General features: G+C 42.9%; 1 protein-coding gene across 9 annotated transcripts in view; it reads right to left on the minus strand.

Annotated features, from left to right (window-relative positions):
* CACNA1D (calcium voltage-gated channel subunit alpha1 D) overlaps positions 1-15,032 on the minus strand; it is a 320,672-nt gene that overhangs the window by 155,300 nt on the left and 150,340 nt on the right. For all 9 annotated transcript variants that reach the window (XM_032161274.2, XM_032161273.2, XM_032161268.2 and 6 more), the window contains one exon: positions 5,005-5,144. In XM_032161274.2, the coding sequence (XP_032017165.1) occupies positions 5,005-5,144 (140 nt within the window). The remainder of the gene's footprint in view (positions 1-5,004; positions 5,145-15,032) is intronic.

Raw genomic sequence — 15,032 nt, forward strand, 5'->3', positions numbered from 1 at the left:
GCAATCACAACAAAAGCAAAACCTGACATATGGGCCTAATTAAACTTAAGAGCTTCTGCACAACAAAAGAAACAGGGTAAAGAGACAACCTACAGAATGAGAAAAAATATTGGCAAATTATGCATCTGACAAAGGTCTAATATCCAACATCTATAAGAAACGCAAACAACTTCCCAAGAAAAAAAGAAAAATCCCATTAAAAAGTCAGCAAAGGACATGAAGAGATACTATTCAAAAGACATGCATGTGCTCAAGAAGCACATTTTAAAAAGTTCATATTACTGATCGTTAGAGAAGTGCAAATCAAAACCACAAGATACCATTTCACACCAGTTAAAATGGCTACTCTTAAAAAGTCAAGAAATAACAGATGCTAGCGAGTTTGCAGAGAAAAGGGAATGCTTATACTGTTGGCGGTGTGTAAATTAGTTCATCCATTGTGGAAAGCAGTGTATCAATTCCTCAAAGAGCTAACAACAGAACTACCATTTGACCCAGAAATCCCATTACTGGCTACACACCTAGAGAAAAATAAACCATTCTACCATAAAGACACATGCATGTGAATGTTCACTGTGGCACTATTCACAATAGCAAAGACATGGAATCAACCTACATGCCCATCAATACAGCCTGGATAAAGAAAATGTGATACACATACAACAAGGAATACTATGCAGTCATAAAAAAGGACAAGATCATTTCTTTTGTGGGCACATGGATGGAGCTGGAGGCCATTATCCTTAGCAAACTAATGCAGGAACAAAAAACCAAATACCACATGTTCTCACTTATAAGTAGGAGCTAAACGATGAGAGCACGTGGACACAAAGAAAGGCCATTATCCTTTCTTTGTGATAATGATTTTAATAAGGATTTACCTAGGCTTAAATCTAGCAACTTGCCATTTGTTTTCTATTTGTCCTGTCCTTTGTTCCTTTTTTCTTCTTCCCTGCCTTTTTTGGATTTATGGTTTTTTAAAATTCCATTTAATCTCTAAAATAGGCTTATTAGATATACCTGGGATTTTCTTTTTTAGTGGCTTCTCTAAGGCAAATGTCAGTAAACATTTTCTATAAAGTGCCAAATAGTAAATATTTTAGAATCTGCAGGCCATAGGGTTTGTCACAACTACCCAACTTTGCCATTATAACACCAAACAGCCATAGACATGACTGAATGTGGCTGAATTACAATGAAACTTTATTTGCCAAAGCAGGCAGTAAATAAAATACTTTGTCAATGGTGGGGAAAAAAAGGCTCAAACTAGATGTAGCTTGCCAATCCATACTCTAGGGGTTTACAGCATACATCTTGAAGGTATCACAGTCTATCTTCAGATAATATTTAATCATTCCAACTACTGTATAAGTACATGACAAGACCATATGGCTATTTCCCTGTTCCTATTCTTCATGCTACCATTGTCATGTACTTTATTTCTATAGAAGCTATAGACACCACAATACATTGTTATTATTTTTGCTTTAAATAATTACCTTTAAAGAAATTTTTAAATGAGGGGAAAAATATCTGCATATGTACCCACGTATTTATGCTTTCTGGCACTCTTCATTCTTTTTGTGTAGATCCACTTTCTGGCACTCTTCGTTTCTTTCTGTGTAGATCCACTTTTCTATCTTGTGTCATTTTCCTTCAGCCCTGAGGAACTGTCTTTAACACTGATTGAGGTACAGGTCTATTAGTCATGAATTCTGAAACTCTAGAATGTCTGAAAAAGTTTTTATTTTGACTTTAACTCTGAAAGATATTTTACTGAGTGAGAATCCTAGGTTGACATTTTCCCCTAGTACTTTAAAGATGTCTCTCTATTGTCTTCTGGCTTGCATAGTTGTTGACAAATAGTCTGAAATTTTCTTTTCTCTGTTTTAAGGTTTTCCCCTTATCTTTGGTTTGTAACAATTTGATTACAATTATGATGTGCCTTGATGTGGCTTTTTTCATGTTTATTTTGCTCAGGCTTTGCTGAGCTTCTTGTGAGTTTAATTTTTCATCACATTTGGAAAATCTGGAGCTGTTTCTTCAAATATTTTTTTTCCTGTCTCCTCTTTCTCTCCTCTCCCTCTGAGACTCCAAATATACATATGTTAGACCACTTGTTATTCCCCCACAGGCCACAGAGGCAGTATTCATTTTCTCCTCAATCATTATTCTTCATGTTATTGCAATATGTTCAAATTCCCTGATATTTTTTCCTTCTATAGTGTCTAAGCTGAGGTTAAGCCAATCCAGAGAATTTTTCATTTTGGATATATTTTTCATCTCTTAAAGTTCCATTTGTTTTTTTTTTTATATTGTCCCATCTTTCCTTACTATAATCAGGTATCCCTTTAAGTCCATAAACTTATAATAGTAGTTTTTAAAGCTTTGTGAAGTCCTTCTCTGTCATTTCAGGATCTGTTTCTACCGACGGAGTTTTCTCCTGGTTATGGGTCACATTTCTTCATATGTTCAGTGTCTGGATTTTGTTGTCCTCCTTTAAAGAATGTTGAGTTATGTTCTGGCAGGCAGTTCAGTTAGCATATCAGTTTGATTTTTTTTTTTGAAATGGAGTCTCACTCTGTCACCCAGGTTGGAGTGCAGTGGCATGATTTCAGCTCACTGCAACCTCTGCCTCCCAGGTTCAAGTGATTCTCTTGCCTCAGCCTCCCATGTAGCCGGCATTACAGGCATGTACCACCACACCCAGATAATATTTGCATTTTTAGGAGAGAGGGGGTTTCGCCATGTTGGCCATGCTGGTCTTGAACTCCCGACCTCAGGTGATCCACCCACCTCAGCCTCCCAAACTGCTGGGATTATAGGCATGAGCCACCACGCCCAGCCTAGTTTGCTTCTTTTCAGACTTCTTTTCAAACATTGTAAGCAAGGATTTCAGGTAGTCTCTGTACTCTAGAGCAGCGATTGGCAAACTTTTTCTGTAAAGGGCCAGATAGTAAATATTTAAATATTTTAGGTTTTGTGGATGTAAACTACTCAAACTGAACTATGTAAACAAATGAATGTGGCCATGTTACAATAAAACTTTATTTATAAAAATAGGTGGCAGGCTAGATGGGCTAAGACTTGGCCCATTGGCCACAGTTTGCCAGCCCCTGCTCTAGAGCCAGTTTAGCACTACTACTAATGGCCCTGTGGGGTCTTTACTGACAGTCCAGGGTGTTCAATGAGGTCTTTCCACCCTAATTAGTCAGAATTTGAATGCCTTCCAAGTCCTTTGTGAGCCCTGGTTATTATTCATTTTACAGCTCCCTGATCTTTCTCTTTTCCCTAGTAGTGGTCTTTCCTGGCCTCACGGACTCGCAACTCCGCGTAGGTGTAGCTTAGCTCTCAGCCAAAACTGAAGTGTACTCTAAGGCATATTTATGAAGCTCTTTCTCTAAATAGCTCCCTCCCTTCCCCTATTCTGCCTCCCCAAACTCTTGTCTCTGTCTCCTTAACTCAATAAGACCACCATGCTCCACTTGGTTCCCTGTCCTTGTGCTGTGCTGTAGTGTGAAAAATATCTCCAGGCAGAAATCTGAGGTGATCATAGCACGGTGACGAAAGAAATGGGGCTAAGCATCTCCATTCCTAGCTGAACAAAAAGTCCAGTGGCAGAAGAGGCACAGCCAGATCACCCCAGAATCAACATACCTGCAAGGCTCCCGCTTGCCATTCCTTGACAGAGTCCACCAAATACAGGAAGGTATGGCACATATCTGCTACCTGTTCATTTTGGTGCACTTCTTTTGCAATGATGCCTTAAATGCCAATGTATTGTGGGGGGGTTTTGAAAAGCTAACTTGTTTCCCACAAGTCTAATTGTCCCATTGGGCAATGAGGATCTCATATTAACTTCGTAGGTTGAAAGGACCCAGGAAGGCCCACAACCAATTCCACTCTCCCAATACCCAGCAGAATTAGTCTCCAATGAAAAGGCAAGAGATTCATGATAAAAGGATAATCCACAAGAAAAATCACCTTGCTCAACTGCAAAAGGCAGTTCACTGAAGTCATGAAGATGAAAACAGAGAGGCTATTTAAAAACCTCTCTTTACAAAAACATAATTTTAGGAGCAACTTGCTTTATAGCTAGCATAACTAAGACTGGGAAAAAGGATATATCTTATCTTCCTACATGGGTATTTGGTCCAAAGACCCAGCATTCCTGTAACATGGATTCATTTTTCTCTTCCTGGCAACATTTCCAGGTGTGGAAGGACTAAAATAACACAGGCCACTATTTTTTATTTTAACATTCTCCTTTAACTAAAACTACTGATGTCTTCTTCCTGCAACAGGATTTTGGTGGAACACCTGCTTCTCTGCATTTTCTAGCTTATTTCATTTTATGCCAGATACGTGACATTATCCAGACACTTGTTTCGTTATTTAAAATGGAACAGTAGTATGCCAGAGTTTCTCCCACAAGTCAGCAAAAAAGAAAGAAAGAAAGAAAGAAAGAAAGAAAGAAAGAAAGAAAGAAAGAAAGAAAGAAAGAAAGAAAGAAAGAAAGAAAGAAAGAAAGAAAGAAAGAAAGAAAGAAAGAAAGAAAGAAAATTAATAGCTTTGCTCAAGGGATGTTAAATAGCAGAGTACCTTACTGCTATGAAGGTTTTATTACTTTTTACTTTTTTTAACTTAACATTGGCACTAAGTATTAAAAGCTCTACTCATTTGACTCTAATCACCAACAGGGTTGGTCTGTTTCTGGAGATCCAAGACCCTGTTAGGTAAAGCCTCTCATATTAGGAGCTTAGACTCCCTTCTATAACATGTTACTAAAAACGGGAGTAACAACGAGAGAATTTCAAACTAGTCTCTGCCCAGAGACTGACAGCAGTATCACCAGCCCTTAAAAGAACTCCTGAGAGGTTCTGGTGCAACAGCTGGCATAAAAGAGCAACCACATTCCCTAAAAAGACTGTTCTGTTACCACCCACCCCAACCTCCACCTCCCATTTTCCAAACCAACATTTCCCCAAAGTAAAAGAGACTTACCCTACTATTACTATAACAAAATCCAGTAAATTCCATCCATTCCTAACATAAGCATTAGGATGTAGCAATAATCCATACGCTATAATCTTCAAAAATGTCTCGACTGTAAAAATAATCAGGAAGGCATATTCTACTTTTTCCTGTGAAGAAAAACAAAGAAACATACCAAAAAGGTAGGGGCAGGGGAGGAAGAGGAGACAGAAAAAGGAACAGAGATTAGAATCAACATCTTAGACATATAAGCATTTTCCTCCAAGCAAAGTTTCATCATGAGAAATGGAACAATTACACTCCCCCTGGGCCAGGAAAGCATTTACATTCTAACACTCAATTTCTCATAAGCAACTACGTGTGCAACACTTTTCATTCCAGGCTGCATGACTGCATTTTGCCAACTGCCCCAATGCGTGTGTGATGAGTCTGCCTAGGACATAACAGGCATGTTTGTTATTTGCACACATTTGCAAAACACAGCATGCTTTCCTCCTGAGGTTGCCAAATCAGGCCCAGAAAAGCACAAGGGTACAAGAAAGATTCCAATGGTGTCTTTGAACAGAAGAAATTCATCCTCTGAAGAAATGATGATGCATCTGTTTTGACCCTCTCTTCCTCTTGGGTTTATGTCTGAGTTCGAAGTCACAGTCAGCTTTGTCACTGAGTAGCAAGGTAACCTTGGGCAAGTCCTTCCCCTCCTCTGGATATAAGTTTCTGCATCCATACAATAAGGGAAGTGAATTCAGGATGGCAAACACCCTGCCTGCTTATTGGCATGCTGCCTCTCCCCGCTGAACTTGTGACAGGTCACCATGCACTTTCCTAGGAAACCCAGCAGCCATGCCCATCTGACTGCCACAGACCTCACAGGTGCTGCTCACGGGCTAAATGACTCTTAGAACCTTTCCAGTTCCAACCCATGTAGCTCCATCAACTGTGGAAAACATATCAATCAGTAAGTCTGAAAACTTTGACTTTTTCTTCTTTTATAAATGTTTTCTTTATACGGCTTCAGTTTCAATAGAAACATGGACCAACAGAGATGTGTGTAATTAACTTTACAAGAGGCATTCCCGCGGCATGAAGCTATTTAAATAACAAAGTATCATCGGCAACTGTAACTTTTCAATATGAAGTGTAAAGTCCTATACTAATATGAGTGGGACCCGAAAAGTTACCAATACCTTAGAGAAATGGAGGTCATGAAATTCACTCATTAAAATGCCTAGTGCAAGATGTCAAAATAAAATAGGCTCAGGAAACACTTATGTGAACACCACTTCTAAATGACAGGCACTGTACCAGGAGCCAGAAAAATGTCCCCACTATGGTACCTGTGATTTAGTCTGTTGGTGTGGGGGGGAGGTGTGTGGAGGGGGAAGTTTTGAATGTACACACAGAGAATTTCTCAAGAGTCACAAAAGTAGTAACTGACAAGACAATTCTATATCCTCAGTCCTCCGATCAGGCCATCCCCTCCTTTTCACAATAGATTCCAGGGGGAAAAAAAGCACTTTGCTGTGTTATATGTTATCACTATTTTAGACTTATTTTTATGCAATAGGCAAATGTGTATTTTAAAATAAATTTTATGTTTCTGAAGAGAACACTTTCTATTCAGAAACATTTTTAAAAACACAAATTTTAGGATGATTCCCGTAAGCCTGACCCTTTGAGGAACCGTCACCTATTAAATGTTTGCTTGCAGTATCCCCAGCACCCTTGTGCATTTAAATGGGAGCCTTGCCTGTGCTGCCCCTGGGCTCTGGCTGTCTGCTGCCAGAATGGCTGCCCCTCTGTCACCAGCCGTGCCAGGCAGAACATCCCTTTGTCATGCCACAGGTGTCCTCCCTCTTGACCACCATGCAGTCATGGCCATGCATCCCAGCCTTTGCCCCCATTCTCCACTCTTCACTGATCATATAACAGGGCTTCCTTCCAGGGACAGGGCTGTTGTGGTTCCTGTCATTTCTAAACACTTGCCCTCCAAAGCTCCCTTTGCTCCTCAGAACACCATTACAACAGTCTAGTGAACAAATTGTGTGTGTGCGTTGTTTTTTTTTTTTTTTTTGAGAGTTAGCCAGCATCAGTGTGTTTATAATTTAATTTAGAAAGCCTAGCTCATCTCCAACCTCTATACTCATGCCCCCTCTAGACCTTCAGACCAGTCCTGTTCTCAGCCAGGCTCATCCCATGCCCCCATGCCTTCTTCCCCCATACCGTTCATACAGCTACATGAGATGCCACGCTCAGAGCTACAAGGATGCCCTTCCTTGCTTACTGTCCAGATTCCCCGTTGCCCTGTTCCCTGCCATATCCCCCAGAGGAGTGCTCGCTTGGGAGGCATGCAAGGCGTGGCTGTTAGAGGAACGATTGCACACTCATGCCACTGTGGTATTCTGAGGAGCAGGGACCAGCGTTGCCACTGGATAGAGGGAAAGATACAGGAAGGCCTCAATGAAGCCATAACATTAACTCTGAAAGCTCAAAGAAAAAGGAACTCTGTTACTTTAACCAGAGGCAAAAATCCCTGAAAATGCCAACCCACTGTGCTCACATCAGACCCTGACCACCAAAGGCAGATTGTCAATATGTTTGAGACTTAAGAGTTCTAAGGGAACCAGAGAAGCTAAAAACAGCACACTGATTTTACAATTCATCCCTTTTTATCCTTGCTGCTTTATTTACTAGGCCAGAGAGAAAAAAAAAGCTTTTGCTGCCATCAATATTCATAGCAGTTACATACCTACGTCAAGACAGCACACTATACTTCAGAGCAGAAAAACAAGGCAGAGAACAGACAGTACACCTCCCAAACAAAGCTTGTTTTTCCTCTCTGACTTTTATTTAGAAGAAATTTTGCCACAATAACACAAGGGCCATTAGTATAAATGAACTGTTTAACATTCTTTTTCCTTCTCCTTTGCCCTCTCCCTGCTTTTTAAAGAATTTGGTTTCTCTTTCCAAAATCCTTAGTGAATCATTTGATGGGATTCTTTATAAGAAATACAAATTTCCTTTAATGCAATTCTTTATTACAGAGATTCTACCATGATGCCAACTGAACAATCGCAGCCTGGAGAGCAGGCAGACCAGTTTGTCTAGAAGCCAGTGTCGTCCTGGTCCTCAATCCTGCCACTAAAAAGGAATCCTATGAAACAGGTATACCTCCACATTCAACAAATGAAGTACTATTATTAAATCTTGCAAAACGTCGTTCAGGAGAAGTGGGATAATTATTTGCTTTACAAAAGGATTGTTCATTTGAGAAAAGAATGTTGAATTAACAATTTGAAAAGGAAGCCAACTAGAAAGTCAGGTTCCTAACCAGGCAAGGTGGGACTGTGGGCCCAGCCAAAGCAGCTGGGTGAGAGGTGACACAGAGAAGACACTGAGGTCTGTGGCCACGATTGATGGAAGCACAGAGGAAGAAGCACTGTCAAGGATGAAAGACTGGGATGGCGGAAGAAGGGGCCAGCAGGAACCCTCTAGAACCAGACATGAAATGAGGTGTCCCTGGTACAGCAGGAGCTGTACCTTAACAGCCCTTCCCCAGGTAAAGGGAAAGAGTAAATGATTCTTGCATCTCATTCCCCTCCGTGTGCCAGGCAGAGTCACACCTGTGGCACTCAGTCACCTACCAGCAGGGATTTCTTCTCCCTGGCAGGAGATCCTGAGTGGGAAGGGCCAGTCAAACCTTCCTTTAGAAAACAACATCCAGAAACTACCCTATAGATGGACGGATGTCCCCCCACTCCCTCCCCCTGCCCCGCCCACGAGAACTCAAGCCACTAGAGAAACAAAGGCTGAAATCTAACTCTAAAACCTGATGTGTCTTCTTTAAACAGTGAAATTTCACCAACAGGAGAGGCTGTAAATCAGTAGTCTCTAAACTAGTTAATCATCTCCAAACCAGTTAATGCTATACAGAATCTTGAGAAACAGAAACTGTCAACTAGCAGGAGGTGGGAGATGCCAAAATCCTTCATTAGACTTGGTACTTTCCTTTCCTATTTTAAGAATCCTCTTATTAGTGCTGTGGCATGAATGCTTGTCCATCTGTCTACCATCTATCCCCGAGCACCTGCGTCCTCCTCAGCAAAGCCAGAACCCTGTCCTCACAGAGCTCCCAAGCTGCTGTCGAAAGGTGAACAGAGGCTTGATGCAGCCAGGTAAGAGTCACTTCTCTGTGTTGCTCTTCCACCCATGTGGCCCAAGGCTTTGGGAAGGCTTTCTGGCTTATACTCTGCCAGAAGTCCCCCTCTCCCACTGACACCTTCCATTCCTTCTGTGCCCTGCAGTCCTGGATTCTCTATTGAAAGGGGCCCTCTCTTTGTGTCTTTAACTGTAGCATCAGACATATATAAGGTACTCATAGGTGCTACTAGAAAGCAGAGAAGAAAAAAAATGGAAGGAATAAAGGTATAGATCTAGACATGTAGAGGCTATTACAGCATGAGGTTTTATGATCCTAGCATATGTATTTAAAAAACAAAAACAAAAAAACAGGATACGTATGTATGTATCTAAGTTACCATAAACCCTTTTTAGAACAAGCCTGAAATAAAGAGTCAAACTGCTAGGACAACAGCTGATCTCAACATCTCACCTGGCCTCCCCTGCTATCCCAACCTGCAGCTTCTTGGTTAAGGACCTCATCCTATCATCCTTGCCTAGATTCCTCTTCCACCTTTCCCACCTCTCCTCTGTCACAGCGCTTCACTCCAAGTCATGGGCCAACCTGCTCCCTCCCACACATGCCAGCCGCCTTCCCACCTCCATGTCTTTGCCCTCCCTGCTTTATCCACTGAGAGTGCCTGCCCCATGGACACGAACTTCCCTCTTTAGATGAATGAGCATAGAGCTCTGTGATACGGGCCAAAAACGCACCCAGCGGGGTTGAATGCAAGGAACACAGGGCCTGGAGCCATAGATCTGATTTCTGCTAGTCCCAACTCAGCCACTGATTCATGCTGTGGCCCTGGGCCACGGTGGAACCATTCCACATCCTGTTCCCTTCTTTCTAAAACAGTCTCCCCACTAGGCTCTGCTTGCCCTTCAAGGCTCAGCTTAAATGACATTTCCTCAGCAAAACCTTTACTGACCTCCCAGACAAAATTAGAGCCTGCTGTAACATGCTGTCAAAGCCCATTATACTTTTTCACAGCCCTAATTCACAATAGAAATTTAAATTTTAAAAAATTACCTCTTTAAAAGAAAGCCAAGAAATAAATCCAGGCATTTATGGTCAACTGATCTTTGACAGAGGTGCCAAGAATACAGAGTGGGGAAAGGACAGTCTCTTCAATAACGGGTATGGTAAAACTGGACATCCACATGCAGAGGAATGAAATCAGACCCTTATCTCACCCCATATACAAAAATCAGCTCAAAATGGATCAAAGACTTAAACATTAAGACCTAAAACACTGAAAGTACTACAGAAAAACACAGAGTAAAAGCTTCTTGACATTAGTCAGGGCAAAGATTTTTGAGATATGAGTCTGTAAGCACAGGCAACATAAGCAAAAATAAACACATGGGACTGCATCAGACTAAAACGCTTACACACAACAAAGGGAAAACCATCAGAATAAAGAGACAACCTATGAAATGGGAGAAAATATTTTTAAACCATTCATCTGATAAAGGGTTAATATCAAAAATAGATAAGGAACTCAAACAACTCAATAGCAAGAAAACAACCTGATTTTAAAATGGGCAACGGACCTGAATGGACATTTCTCAAAAGAAGACATACAAATAGCCAAAAGATACGCGAAAAAGTGCTCAACATCACTAATCGTCAAGGAAATATAAATTAAAACCATAATGAGCCATCACCTCACATTCATTAGAATGGCTATTGTCAAAAAGACAAGTGATAAGTGTTGGCAAAGACATGGAGAAGAGGGAAGCTTTGTACACTGTTGATAGGGGCATAAATTAGGACTGCCACTACGGAAAACAGTCATAGAGGGTCCTCAAAAAACTAAGAGTGGAACTACCATATAATGCAGTGATCCCACTTCTGGGAATGTATATACAAAGGAAATGAAATCAGTATGTCAAAGAAATGTCTGCCACACCCATGTTCGTCATAACATTATTCACAATAGCTAAGACATGGAATTAACCTCCATGTTCATCAATGGATGAATGGGTAAAGAAAATGTGGGATAGATACACAACGAAACACTATTTAGCCTTTAAAAAGAAGGAAATGCTGTCGTTTGCAATAACATGGGTGAACCTACAGGACACTATGCTAAGCTAAATAAGCCAGGCACAGAAAGGCAAATACTGCATGATCTCACTTATATGAGGAGTCTAAAAACATTGAACTCACAGAAGCAGAGAGAAGAATGATGATTACCAGAGGTGGGGGTCAGGGAGACGGGGGAGATGTTGATCAACATATAAAAAATTTCAAAGTATACAAAAGTTAGAAAGAGTAAGTTCAGGAGATCTATTGTACAACATAGTGGCTATAGTTACAACAATGTATTGCATACTTGAAAATTGCTAAGACTATATTTTAAGTTTTCTCGCCACAAAAAAATAAGCATACGAGGTAACAGATACGTTAATTAGTTTAATTTAGCCATTCCACAGTGTATGCATATATCAAAACATCATGTTGTACACCCTAATTATGTAGCTATTTGTCAATTTTTAAAAATTGCCTCTTTAATATTTGTCTCCCCTAATAAATTATCATTCCTTTAAAGCCAGAGATCATTTCTATTTCATGCATCATTGCATTCCTAAGGCCTGTCACGAAAATAGATACTCAGCATTTATAAATGAATAAATAAATGGGCAAAATGAGAGGTTTTGACCAACTATTATTAAATGTCCCTTCCCACTAAGAAGTTCTATGATACCAGGGCCCCCTGGTTTTGCTCTGTTCCAGGAAAACATCCATGAGTGCATGTCAGGGAAAGGCTCAGCACAGCCACCTGCTCCCTCATCATGGCCCTCCCTGCCCCGGGCAGGGTGTTCCATCCAGAAGAGCAGCCCACACGAAGGCAAGCTGTTCAGGGCGAAGAGCAGTCCACGTGGCTGGAGCACAAGGTATGAGGACAGGTGGGAAGGGAAGGGACAGGCTGCAGGGACACAGTGGAGGGCAGACACAAAGGGCCCCAGGTGCCACGGTACGGGCTTTGGTCTCCGTTTCTCATGTGTGAAATGAACAGACTAAATCAGATGATCTCTTCCAGTTGGAAAACAACAATTGTCTACGACCTGGTGAGCAAAGTCTCCAAGCACAGGCTTCACAGGGAGGCTCTGTGAGGGCGCAGAGACCCCAGGGAAGAGCTGAACCGAGAGCAGTGGCTGCTTTTTCAAGTGGCTGGGTTGCTTGAGGCCATCATGCACGTTCAGGCTGGGCTTGCTGAGACACCGTCCCACTCACGACCCTACACGTTTCAGGAGGTGAGCCAGGGGAGCCACAGCGCTATCACACAGCTTCTACAAGCCAATTCAACCTCTAGTAAAATTTTGGTGGGTAAACCACAGGAGGCTGGTGGGCAGGCAGGCGTCGGCTCAGAGATGCTTGGCTGTAAATAGAGGTCATTTTTTCCCCTGCAGGTATTAATGAAGTATGCACTTAGAGGAACTCCAATGGGTAATTTAACACCACATTTACATGAAGAAACCGGCTACAGTAGTCAGTTTGCCTTCATCTTTCTTCACCTTTGGTTTAAAAGTACAAATTTTATGTGACATTTGTGTCCCCCAAGTCTAATGCTAGTCTCGACAGCTGTGTTGCCCTGTTTGAGACATTTATCCCTCCTGATTCCCAGTTCTTTCATCCATAAAACAGGGACAATCACTCTTGCTTTGCCTTGCCCACCAGTGTTATGGTAAAAGCCAGATTAAGTAACAAGTTGGATAGAGCTGTGCAAACTATAAAGCACCTCACAATGGAATGCTTGCCCCGACTAAGGACAGGCGAGACAGCTCCCCAGCCTGTGGGAAGTGTGAATACACTTCTCCCTGTGGATGCAGACTCTCTGAAGAGGGTTCTCCTGAGATCCCATGACAGTTCAGTGACCCCACAATCACCCAGACGGGGCAAGGCCCCTGCCCAAGATGCTGTCTAGAATGTGCCCAGGGATGACAAATGGAGGTGGCCAGCAGGGTGACCTGGTGGACCACTCTATGGAGCCCAGCTTCAAGGACATGTGGTCTGTGGGAAGAGGGCAGCAGCATGCCTGGGGTGACAGAGGCTGGCAGGGAGCTCTCCTCCTCACCAGCAGAGCAAAGGCAGCTTCTGCTTTGCTGCCAAGACAACAACAGTTAGCCTGGATGGGGCAGTAACGATGGCCTTGCCACCCAGCAAAACTCCAAGGGTAACAGCACCCTGACCTTCCCCCAGGAACTGCTCCATTCCTACTCTCATCCCAGGGGCAATAGGAGTTGGCATGCAGCCAAGGTTATTGGTTCGAGGATAGGCATGTGCTCCAACCCACACCAACCAGGTCCGAAGAGAGCAAGTCTGGGAGCTTTCCCTGTGCTAACTAGGTAAGAAGTTCTTTCAATGGCTGGATTCAGCCCTGAGAGGCCACAAGCCTAGAGTTGCCAGGGGGACATAGGGATGAAGAGCTAACACCCACCAAGGGAAGCCAAGCCAAAAAATGAAGAGAAAGTGTGCCAGCCAGCCAGCCAGCGAAACTCAGAAGCAGGCACCTGGCCCTGAGGCCACTGTATGCATCCCTGGATCAAGTTGAGCCTGAAGTAAAAAATTCCCTTCCCTCCCCTCCCCTCTCCATTTGGGCTTTTCGGTTATAAAAGCCACCAAATTAAGCCAGTTTGGGTTCAGTTTTTGTCACCTGCAAATGAAGGAGTCCCACCTAAATATTAATACAATGGGCTGTAGGATCACTCCATGTCTCTAAAATGTTGAGGTATCTGAGAGAGAGAACCTTCAGTAGCTCCTCATTGCTCAAGAGACAACATCTTTGAGGACTCCCTCTGACCCACAGGTTCAGCAGTGGTTCCCTATACACAGGACCTCCGAGCCCTATAAGTCTGCCTCTGGGAATTCATCTAGGCTCAGCTTTCCAAATTCCCTCCTTCAATCTTGTCCGTTCTCTGTTGCCATCTTCAATTTCAACTGGTTTCCTGTGCTGTGCACACTCTTGTAAACTTGACGCTTCAGACTTGCCTTCCTTCCCATCCCGTGCATCCCAGGGACATGGACTCTGAGCTCCCTTGGCAGAGGGTACATTCTATGCTTGGCAGCCTCCCACTTCTGCACCCAGCTTCACTTCTAAGGCACTGCCCACTTCCACCCCATCTCGCCTGGCAGTTCAGGGACCCTATTTCAGCTCAATTCAACACCACTCACCGGGTATGTGCTCCATACCAGGCATGATCCTGAGCACTGGGGATTCAAGGATGGCTACAACACTGTTCATATCCTCAAGGAGGATGGCAGATAATATATAAACATTTCAGGACAGCAGACAAGAATCCAAGCTCAAGCAGAGTACTGGGAGTCTCCTTTGGGGCGGAGAGAATGGAGCAGCTAATCGTGTCCAGAGCATTTGGGAAGGCTTCTTGAGAAGCACGGGACTGCATCACATCTAAATTCCTCCATCTGGCATCCCGAGGACCTCTGCAATCTGTCTACATTCAACCTACCAACAACCAACTGATGTCTGTCATGGGTCCAGCGAGGACAATGCCCCTGCCCCTCCTGATACTTCTTCCTCCTCCACGTGCCTCCAGTCCCTCAGCTCCCACAGCCTCCCACATATCTGCATACTCACTGGAAGGTATGGTCTTCACATCTGCTCTTTTCCAAGACTGAAAGCACTCCTGTTTGTCTAAATCCCGCTTCACCCTTTAAGGGAAGACTAAGGAGTTTCATTTCTTCTGAGCATCATTTTTCCCCTTTTGAAAGCCTAATGTACTTAGAATGAACCAATGACCACCACATGCCTGCTGCTTCTACCCCTGATCCCCCAACCATAGCAGATATTCCCACTGGTCATCAGATGGCACTCTTTCTCCTGGCACCCTGA

The sequence above is a fragment of the Hylobates moloch genome, unplaced genomic scaffold (genome assembly GCF_009828535.3).
Source record: "Hylobates moloch isolate HMO894 unplaced genomic scaffold, HMol_V3 SCAFFOLD_8, whole genome shotgun sequence".
Classification (NCBI taxonomy): domain Eukaryota; kingdom Metazoa; phylum Chordata; class Mammalia; order Primates; family Hylobatidae; genus Hylobates; species Hylobates moloch.